The 10,959-nt window shown below is 34.5% G+C and overlaps 1 protein-coding gene across 2 annotated transcripts; it reads left to right on the top strand.

The window, feature by feature from the left end:
• Nucleotides 1–952: 952 nt before the first annotated feature.
• On the top strand, nucleotides 953–10,344 carry LOC107948284 (DExH-box ATP-dependent RNA helicase DExH1). Of its 2 annotated transcripts, XM_016882776.2 has the most exons (17): nucleotides 953–1,345; nucleotides 1,733–1,878; nucleotides 2,034–2,133; nucleotides 2,224–2,439; nucleotides 2,552–2,647; nucleotides 3,935–4,210; nucleotides 4,703–4,906; nucleotides 5,002–5,157; nucleotides 5,797–5,889; nucleotides 6,117–6,331; nucleotides 7,134–7,293; nucleotides 7,413–7,686; nucleotides 7,770–7,962; nucleotides 8,062–8,248; nucleotides 8,511–8,879; nucleotides 9,030–9,149; nucleotides 9,687–10,344. In XM_016882776.2, exons 1-17 carry the CDS (start codon nucleotides 1,058–1,060, stop codon nucleotides 9,762–9,764), a joined length of 3,171 nt encoding a protein of 1,056 aa, XP_016738265.1. In that variant the 5' UTR covers nucleotides 953–1,057; the 3' UTR covers nucleotides 9,765–10,344. The 2 variants fall into 2 exon arrangements, with proteins under 2 accessions (XP_016738265.1, XP_016738266.1); XM_016882777.2 differs by lacking the exon at nucleotides 953–1,345 and having other exon boundaries at nucleotides 1,736–1,878; nucleotides 2,030–2,133.
• Nucleotides 10,345–10,959: the final 615 nt, after the last annotated feature.

Genomic DNA, 10,959 nt, shown 5'->3' with positions numbered 1-10,959 from the left:
CCTAGTTGTTAATATCATTAAAATTCTTTCATTAAATCTATTAATGCGACATCTTAAATAAAATAAAATAAAACAAATACTCACTTAATAGTCACGTAACAATTTGTAATGATTAGGATCTTGTTTTAATCCTTACCTTTCAATTTAAAAAAAATTAAAATTTTTTTAATTGTGTAACAATTTTAGCTTGTATTTTTTTTAATCTAACAAAGGAACTAAAATATTTGACATAAAAGTTAGAAAATTAAATTCCAAATGTAAAAAAAAAAGCGCATTTTAATCAAATCATATTAAAAAAAATTATCCCACAAGCTAGAGTAAAAAATTAGCCTTAATATAATTTTTTACCCCTAAACTTGGCAACTAAGTTCAATTTGATACATTTTTTTTGTCCATTTTGCCACCTAAACTAGACAATATCTATTTTGGTTCCTTAACTTGATACGATGCAATACAATCTTAAAGTGTTACATCATTATATTTTTACTTCTTTTAAGAAATAAATATTAAAATTATACATGAACTTTGATTTGACCTGTAATTTGATACACGAGCTTTAATTTGATGTAATTATACATTGAAACTTTGATTATACTTCAAATGTATATATAAATCATTAATTTTTATTTAATTGTACGCATTTAAAGAAATAAATATAATAATTTATTTTTATATTTGATATATAAAATTATTTGTATTGCAATATGTAAACTTAAAAAATAATATTATATCGATAACTGTATTAATAATTTATGAAGATTGATTAAATTAATATTTAATAGAAAGTTTACAATCAACATTAATATATAATATTACATATTAAATTATAATTTATGTATAATTTTAATATTTATAGTTGAAATAAAAATTGCATTAACCCAAAAGTTTACTAGCAAGATTAATGTGAGAAATGATAACCTAAAGCATGATATTGTTCAAATCGCTTCACGAACCAATAAACCAACTCAACTAACCGCCCCACTTCCCACAGTGCGATCCATCCATTACCATGTGCATAAAGTAAGAGCTCCAATTTTCTTCGGTCCACCGTGTATAAATGCCTTTGCGCTTGCTTAGCATTAATAATAAGCTCACTTCGCTTCTTTTCAATCGCCCCTTCCCCGCCCCTACGCCGATCTTTCCTTTTTCTCCACTCCAGATTTCATCTTTCGCTATGTCTTATCGCCCTAACTACCAAGGTGGCCGTCGAGGCGGGGGTCCCAACTCCGGCCGCGGAGGTGGGCGCCGAGGAGGCGGCGGCGGAGGACGCGGAGGACGAGGCGGTGAACAGCGCTGGTGGGACCCGGCTTGGCGCGCTGAGCGTCTCCGTCAAAAGGCCGCTGAGGTATCTAGGAACTGCAAAATTTTGTTTTTGGCTTGTTTGAAATTACGTAACTAAGGTTTAAGCTGCTGATTAAGTTTTTGCCTCATTATGCAATTAGCTTCTGTTTTAGGATGTTTCTGATTGACGTTTGAAATACAAAGGTAAATACTAGCAATTTTGAATGATTTTAATAAATAAAATTTTCTAGATACCAAATTTCATAAGTTTTCTTTGTCCGAGTGCTAGTCTGTCAATTTTAAATTTTTTGCTGATTTTTATAGTACCATGTTAACTTTTCATCATTTGCTTTACAATAAGTACATCTTTGTAAGCAGCAAAAAATTGGTTAATAAAAGTAACAAAAATGGAAGTTTGTTAGTATTTTTATATACTTGTGCTTGTGTTTAGATGGAAATTCTGGATGAGGCTGAGTGGTGGGATAAGATGAATCAAATGAAAAAAGGACAGGAGCAAGAGATGATCATTAAACGAAATTTCAGCCGTTCAGACCAGCAAGTTCTCTCTGATATGGCTTACGAATTAGGTCTTTACTTGTATGTTTCTGTAATTACTTCTCAATTACACTATATTTAGTTTAAGTGCTGTTTGTCCCAATAATTTTGTTGAATTAATTGTCGCTTTCCGTTTTTAACATGTTATTAATTTTATACTTAATTTTTACCTTGATTTTTCACTTGTGGGAAGAAAGCCATGCGTATAATAAAGGGAAGGCTCTTGTGGTTAGTAAAGTTCCATTGCCAAATTATCGTGTAGATCTTGATGAACATCATGGATCAACACAAAAACAGGTTAGATCCGAGTACCATCTATGTTCTTAATGTTATTGTATACTTACTGAGCATGTTCATATAAGTTCTCATTTTCCAACTTTTGTACAGATTCAAATGTCTACAGAAACCGAGAGGCGAGTGGGAAATCTCTTGGATGTCTCAAGGGACACAAAGTTGGGTGATGATTCAGGAGTGGCATCTAGTAGGGGAACCACAAAACCATTGCCTGATGTAAAAAGAATTGATTCAGTTTCTACAATTGAAACAGATTCTTCCAAGGAAAAATTCAGTGCTGAACTCAAGAAAAAGCAGGAAAACTTGAACGTATGCATGCAAATCAAGACATTATTAATATTATACTTTGTTAACAGCCATATCTTTCTATGGTTCAGGTTGCTCTGCTTAAATATTTCTTATGTTATTTAATCACTTGCAGGCAAGTAACAGTGTGAAGGCGATGCTGTCTTTCAGAGAAAAACTACCAGCATTCAAAGTGAAAGCTGAGTTTCTAAAAGCTGTTGCTCAAAATCAGGTCTAATACTTGTCAAACAGTTTCTCCTGATTTCAGATAGCATCATTCTTTTCTAATGTGTCACTAGCTTGCTGATGATGCATTTTATTCCGCAAAACAAGAGAAAAGAGGTTGTTAACTAGACTAGTTGCTTGTATAAAAGTGTAATCAATTTTACATAAATCTGGAACCTTTAATAAAAATATTCATCGTTCATGCTATGCTCAAGCCTTTTTGCCATAATTGTGCATTTCTTTTTTCATGGAAAGAAAAGAAGAGTCTTCCTCACGCTTGATGCTCCAAATTGATTGGTGCATATATTATTTTTAGCCTTTTCTCTTTAAGGTTTAGTACAGGGTATCATGAAGTCATCTATCAGTTGTTTTGGTATGGTACATTTGTATGCTAAAATCATAGCTCTCTATACACATGTTTGTGTATTTGAAGGATAAGCTGAAAAAATTGCATTTAAATTTCAAATAGAGCTAAATGCTTGAACTTATCATTATAAGAGAAGAGAACAGAATTCTGTAACCAAGATGAGCTAGTAAAAAGCTCTAGCTCTAGCTCAAGCTCAGTTGAAATCTTGATGATTGAACTCAAATCGAGCTATGCTCAAGTATTACTCAAAAAATACCTAAACCACTTAGTCTGACTTTTTTTTTTTTTAATCTAGCCACTTAATGTGACTTGATTAAGCTTTGTTGTTGTACAATTAACATTAAAATTGCAATTATAAGATGAACTATTGTGCTCTATGTTATCTGCATATTAAATATACCATTTATTACAAAAAAAAAATTAACTAGGCTTGCAATTTTTTTATCTTAACTACACAAGTATTAGAATGCTCTAACTCAACTTGATTCACTACTTGAACTATTCAAGCTTGAGTTTGATTCAATGATGAACTAGCTGAGTTCAATTACTCAATAAGTCAGCTTCATGTGCTCATGAGTATCTTTACCTGCATACATCCAAAGGAACTATAAGAAGATGACATGGAAAGCTTAGTCAATGATGAATTTGATCAGGCCAAAAAAAATATGATGGAATTGAGAACTCCAAAGTCTGGATTTTGGATTCTTTCATAGTCAATATTGTTTTCCTTTTGTCTCCTCTGTCCTTTGTCTATTTTTATTTTCCAAGCTTGGTTTGCATCATTCAATAAAAGTTTATTTACTCCTTTGGGTTCCAGAGACTGACCTACATACATATGATCCATAAGAAAGTTCTATTTATTTCTTTCCTTATGGTTTGCAGTGCTTAAAATGTATTCTGAGTTATGTTATTTTCTCAATGATACAGGTTCTAGTGGTTTCAGGAGAAACAGGATGTGGTAAAACAACACAGCTTCCTCAATTTATTTTAGAAGAGGAGATATCATCTCTGAGGGGTGCTAATTGTAATATAATATGTACTCAGCCACGTCGCATATCTGCCATATCTGTTGCAGCGAGAATATCCTCAGAAAGGGGAGAGAATGTTGGTGAAACTGTTGGTTATCAGATTCGCCTAGAGTCAAAGCGATCTTCTCAGACACGGCTGTTGTTTTGCACAACTGGAGTGTTACTCAGACAGTTGGTACTGTTCAATCCTCTTTTGTTGTCAAGTTTGTATCTCTTTGTGTTTTTTTTTTGTATTTTTTTTGTATTTTATTCTCTTCTGAAGCTTTAGAGATACCTTGCATTTTAAAGTTTTTGGGCTAGAGTTCTGATTGTTATAGCTTGGTTGTGTTTTTAGCTATCTCGTCACTCCCGGGAATTTTTAAGGTGTATGGCTATCCTGTCACTGGCGTTACTAAAAGTTTTATTGGTTACTTCAGTGAAATGCATCTTGCTAGTACATTTCTGTGATGTTGAAACTAGAGCTTTTGTTTGCTTAATAATGTTTCTTGATGTGATTAAACTGCATTATGAAAAATTTTCTCAGTAGCTTCAGTAAATTTTCATAGGGTACTTAAAAAGCCCTAGAGCATTTGTTTGCTTCATTTGATTTTTTTCTCCGGTCAGCTAATTTTTTTTCCATGATATGACATCTTTTTTCTTTTATCCCTATATTCTTCTGAAACTGCAGGTTCAGGACCCATATTTAAATGGCGTGAGTCATTTGCTAGTGGATGAAATTCATGAAAGAGGCATGAATGAGGACTTCCTGTTAATAATTTTACTTGACCTTCTTCCTCGGCGTCCAGACTTGCGTCTTATTTTGATGAGTGCAACCATCAATGCTGATTTGTTCTCTAAATATTTTGGAAATGCTCCAACTATTCACATACCGGTATAGTCAGTGGTGAAGTTCCACTGTTAGAAAGGAGTTCTTTCTGTTTTGTTCATTGTATGTTATTTTATACATCATTACTTTTGTTTATGCAGGGGTTGACCTTTCCAGTGGCTGAGTTATTTCTCGAGGATGTGCTGCAGAAAACTCGTTATAATATCAAATCAGAATTTGACAATAATCAAGGCAATTCGCGAAGGAGGAGGAAAGAGCTTGATTTCAAGAAAGATAATTTAACTGCACTATATGAGGCATGTATTCAACGATGGGTCATTCCTAGATATGCTGCCACAAAAGTGGGCCATAGGCATTAATAAGTGTCATCATTCTGCCATTTTTTTCCTTGACATTTTTAGTTAATATTAAAAACAATTGAATTAACCTACTAATAGTCATAAGCTTACCATTTTGAGTCATTATTAAGGGTCCAACCAAACCAGGTTACTAAGGGTCTGAAACCACTTTACCCCTTGGGTCTTGGCAGATTTACTGATTGTATATCTATTATTTGCATTCCTCTTTATGCTTTTTCACCCCCCCCCAACGTTATGGCAGCAATACTAAGCATTTTATGTCTTGTAAGTTAATTAAAGGTTTGCTTTTTCATCTCATTTTATGCTTACTAGACTTCTGTGGTAAATGTACTTCCTGTAAGTGAACATTTTAGCTTCATTTCAGATGGGTTGCTCTTTCTCTTTCCATTTACTCATTGTTATTAATTCATTTCCTGTTATTAGCACTTTAGCATTTATTAATTGGGGATTTAGTGCTTTCATCTGGATAATCTAAATAGGTATCTTCTATCTATAAATAGAACCTACTTGAAGATTAGTAAATTTTTTCTTCAATTCTGCTAGGTACTCCTGACATTTTGGCATTTTCTTATGTAGGATGTTGACATTGATTCTGAATATAAGAATTACAGTGCATCTACAAGACATTCACTTGAAGCGTGGTCAGGCTCACAGATTGATTTGGGTCTGGTATGTAATTTTCAGCGTTTTCTAAGTACAGGACTTGCCGCCTTTTTCCAGCTTGGAAGGAAATTCTATTTAATGCAATGGATGTTTGTTTTCTTATTGTTTTTCTTTTGCACCTGCCATTTTCATGTTTATAGTGAAATAGATTATCTTTTTGTTCTCTAAACATTTTAAACTATATTAATTTCTCTCTGTATCTAATCTTATTTACAATTGTTGGAAATTTCTAGGTGGAGGCCACAATTTTGTATATTTGCCGCCATGAAGCTGATGGAGCTATTCTTGTATTCCTCACAGGCTGGGATGACATTTCTAAGCTCCTTGACAAGATTAAAGTGAACAGCTTTCTTGGGGATCTTAGCAAGTTTCTGGTTCTTCCCTTACATGGTTCTATGCCTACCATTAATCAACGAGAAATATTTGACCGTCCTCCACCTGACAAGCGGTAAGCATTTCTATGTTATTAGTTTTTTCTTTTTTTAATTTCTTGATGGTGTATGGCACCCTTTTCTATTAGCAGCTAGCATAATTGTTTATTATTATTATTATTATTATTTTAAGGTGTATTTTTAATTGATAAGTAAGATGAGAAATAAATTTTGTGCCATTATGATATCACCTGTTGCTAATTTTCTTATCATAGAAGTATGGCTATAATGACCAAAACAATCCTGTAAAGAACTAAGCATGAATATGCTTATTCTGGACATTACCTATAACAAGGATTCTTCTCATCTGGTGAATATTGACAATTTTTCTTTGTGGTCCTTTTGACTTTAAACACTTTTATTTTCCCTGTGCTCACTTTAGTGTCAGGTTTGCATCATTGCTTGAATAGGTTAAACCTCTCATGGTTAGATGGATTGAAGAGCAAAGATGATGCATTATATTTCTAGTTTGGATTCTTACGAATTCATGTAACTTCTTTGTAAGATAATATTTTATGAAACTGTGTATATCTTATCATGTTTTTTACTGTCAGAATAGAAATTCTGGAATTTCATCTGGCATTAAAGATGGATTTTGTTTGTCAAGTGAAAAGTAGTTATTTCTTGGCCTAAGTGCTGTTTTTCCTATGCTACTGGTCTTCCTGTTCCTTTTTTGCAACATATGGGACCATAGATTTTTCTTTGCTGTATGTTTCCAGCTGGGTGCTATGCTCACTGCTTTTGCATATATATATTTATCATTTGTTTTGGTTCTATTTTATATCCTCTTGAATTCTAAATCTGCTTTTCATATTTCAGAAAAATTGTTTTGGCGACAAATATTGCTGAAAGTAGCATCACCATAGATGATGTTGTGTATGTTATAGACTGTGGAAAGGCAAAGGAAACAAGTTATGATGCTCTTAACAAGCTGGCATGTCTTTTACCTTCATGGATTTCAAAGGCTTCAGCACATCAGGTATTTGTTTATTTTCAAGGTGGTGTGGGTTGGGTGATTCCCTATATCTGTTAATGTTTTGGCTAGTTTCACGCGTTACCAGGAGTCTTTTTTCCTTTGACATGGTATGACCATCTCAGAGACGAGGCCGTGCTGGTCGTGTGCAACCTGGAGTTTGCTATAGGCTGTACCCAAAATTGATCCATGATGCAATGCTTGAGTATCAATTACCTGAAATTCTCCGAACACCATTGCAAGAGCTATGCGTACATATCAAAAGCTTGCAGCTTGGATCCGTGGGATCATTTTTGGCAAAGGCACTTCAGCCTCCAGATCCTCTTTCTGTTGAAAATGCAATTGAGCTTCTTAAAACAATTGGAGCTTTGGGTGATGCAGAGGAGCTTACTCCTCTTGGTATCTTTTTTGCTCTTTCTTCATTGTTGTTCTCTACACATTTTAGTAAGATATTATTTGTTACCTGAACTGGTATTTTGCAGGTCGTCATCTTTGCACTCTACCTTTGGACCCAAACATAGGAAAGATGCTTCTAATGGGGGCTATTTTTCAATGCCTGAATCCTGCTTTGACAATTGCAGCTGCTCTTGCTCATCGTGACCCATTTGTCCTTCCAATAAATAGGAAAGAGGAAGCTGATGCAGCAAAAAGATCCTTTGCTGGTGATTCTTGCAGGTTAGGCTGCTATGCTAAGTTATCCTTTCTCTGTGACTTGCAAATTGAGATTAATTATGATTTTGTTACTAACGGAAATATTAACTTTTTTATATGTAGTGACCATATAGCCCTTGTTAAAGCCTTTGAAGGATATAAAGATGCAAAGCGTAATGGAAGAGAGAGAGCATTTTGTTGGGAAAATTTTCTATCCCCAGTGACCTTGCAGATGATGGAGGATATGAGAAATCAGTTTATAGATCTGTTATCAGACATAGGCTTTGTAGACAAATCACGGGGTGCTAGCGTAAGCTCTGTCTTATCTAATTTTCTTGCCATGCATGAGCATTTTCTTCAACACCCCACCCCCAGGTGGCACATCATTTTTTAAGTTTAGCTATTGCTATACATCCCATTTTCAAGAACTCATGGCCATCCTTGATTTATGAGGTTTTCATTCACTGTACATATGCTTCTGGTTTTATCAGTCTTCGCCATTATTTCTTATCATCAGAATGGTCACTGTCTGATTGTACTTATAATTAATTTCCATGTGTATTTTTAAACAGGCTTACAACCAATACAGCCATGATTTGGAGATGGTATGTGCAGTCCTTTGTGCTGGGCTTTACCCAAATGTTGTGCAATGCAAAAGAAGAGGAAAACGTACAGCATTCTACACTAAAGAAGTCGGAAAAGTTGACATTCATCCTGCATCTGTTAACGCGGGGGTTCATCTCTTTCCATTGCCTTATATGGTTTACAGTGAAAAGGTCAAAACAACCAGCATTTTTGTCCGAGACTCAACAAATATTTCTGATTACGCTTTACTTCTGTTTGGTGGTAATCTTATTCCTAGCAAAACGGGAGAGGGTATTGAGATGCTTGGGGGGTACCTTCATTTTTCTGCGTCGAAGAGTGTACTGGACTTGATACGGGTAATTCCTCTTATACTTTTCTTTCGCATAAAAAAAGGATTTTTATCCTTTGTATAGTTTAACCGACAGATGAAGAGCAAAAACATTTAAAACATTATATATTTTTCTTTGTTTATGTTATTTATTATTATTATTAACATTTTTATGCAGAAACTGCGTGGGGAACTTGACAAGCTTTTGAACAGAAAGGTTGAAGAACCTGGATTTGATATATCTGTTGAAGGAAAGGGAGTAGTGTCTGCTGTGGTTGAGTTATTGCACAGCCAAAATGTACGGTACTGAATTCGTATTCTTTTAAGTTCTTTATAGTAGGATGGATTGCTATTCATTTTGTGAGATAATTATAAGCAAAATGCTACTTTTTAGGGGTGATTTAGTCTATTCAACATTCCTGTTAGGATGTTGCAAGCTTTTTTAGTAGCAAATTAAGGTAAAAATGGGAAGGCATGGTCCTAAGTTTGTTTGACTTATCCCATTGTTCACCATTTGGAGACTTAATGATACCTTAGGCAGCAATTATTTTAATTATTTCATTTATGTCAAAAGGGTTCCAGTCTTTACCATCATTTATGTTCCAATTGTAGTTCTAATCGTTCAAAATGATTGACACTGTAGTTTACTCGTCACTTGTGGATTTACATTTACGCTTAGTTCCTTTAGCTTTGAAGCTAAGAAAATATTCAATCAACAATGCGATGTCCACTTATTGCATATAACTGTGGTTTACATTTCAAGCTTGCTGGTCAAATATGTCTGGAAGGGAACTTAGTGTTGATATGTTTTCTTCTCCATATCCGCTTACCATAGCCTGCTTTCTTGCCTTTTGGCATCCAAATATCACCTGGGCCTGCTGAAACTTTGGGAGAGCTTGACAGATCAATCTGACAAGAAAGGGAGAATTAGCCCTAAAAAAGCAGGATTTTCGTCGCACGTCCAAATCGCACTGAGTTTTTGGGTGAAGACATTGCGAGTTCTCCAAAGCTGGTGATAATGCTGTTGATGATCCATCCCCTCAGTAGTATAATTGAGTTTGTGGTATTGGATGGACGATGAGAACCAGGAAAAGACAATCCCAATTTTCTTGCAAGCTTTCACTTTTGAGTAATAAATGACTCAGAATTGTACCGTGCAGTCTGCAAATGGCATTATAGAATAGTCCCAGCATGATCAGCTTAGAGACTCTGTCAAGTTCAATGGCTTCATTCGAAACCGCGGCCTTACATTCATAAACAATGTTAATAATATCCAGATAGAAACTGGTTTATGTTAAGAGAATGAGTAATGCGAAGCAAATACAACAAAAGCAGCTCTGGCCTTACTTGAATGTCCATAGATGATATGGACACCAAAAGGCAGCTTTTCCGCACTGCATAAACAGAATGAGGAATTGAACTCAACATAATCTTGAAAATTTCCTATGATATACTTTTAGAATTAATCAAGCATGACTCCAGTTTTCGCAACATTTTTTCCTTTTTTGGCCGGTCTTCCACTTTTATGTGCATGATGTTTTTTATCGCCAATTGCTCGTCCGTTTTGAACATGAACAAGCCGACTAATCGACTGAACTTATTGTTTTCTGCTCAGATGTCTGAATTACACATTAAACTTGTAATCATTGGATCTTTTATGTATCCTGTTATTCATATGTCATCAGTACAGGCTTCACCACTATCATCCCCACCTAGTTACAATCTTTAAGGTCGATTAGCATGTGGAAAATATGGCTCATATTTGGAAAATATGGCTCATCTATCTTGGTTAAACGCGAAGATTTAGTTATGATATTGGTTAATAACTTAACTAGGTTACTTTAATAGAATTGGAAACCTAGAGGCAAGAGATTTGGATGATCATGAGATAATTGGAACAAGAGTTGTTCACCAAATAAAAAGTTACATAGGATGTAATTAGCAATTGTTGCTTACCTAAATAACCACAATCTTGAGAGAAAAGCTAGAGTTGATTTAAGAGGAAGTGAAATATAAACCTTTACCTACTAGAAAACTTTAGAGATGATTTTTCGAAATTAATATCTAAGGGTTATTAATTTTGAATGAAATAGTGGGAGCGCCTTTTA

This window comes from Gossypium hirsutum, chromosome A04, assembly GCF_007990345.1.
Source record: "Gossypium hirsutum isolate 1008001.06 chromosome A04, Gossypium_hirsutum_v2.1, whole genome shotgun sequence".
Taxonomy (NCBI): domain Eukaryota; kingdom Viridiplantae; phylum Streptophyta; class Magnoliopsida; order Malvales; family Malvaceae; genus Gossypium; species Gossypium hirsutum.
The sequence above is the reverse complement of the archived record's forward strand: the minus strand, read 5'-3'. Positions and strand labels throughout refer to the sequence as shown.

Coding starts and splice junctions, on each gene's coding strand:
- LOC107948284 (XM_016882776.2), top strand. CDS start 1,058: ATGCCTTTGCGCTTGCTTAGCATTAATAATAAGCTCACTTCGCTTCTT. Junction 4,907..5,001: donor CTCCAACTATTCACATACCG/GTATAGTCAGTG, acceptor TTGTTTATGCAG/GGGTTGACCTTTCCAGTGGC. Junction 5,158..5,796: donor ATTTAACTGCACTATATGAG/GCATGTATTCAA, acceptor TTTCTTATGTAG/GATGTTGACATTGATTCTGA.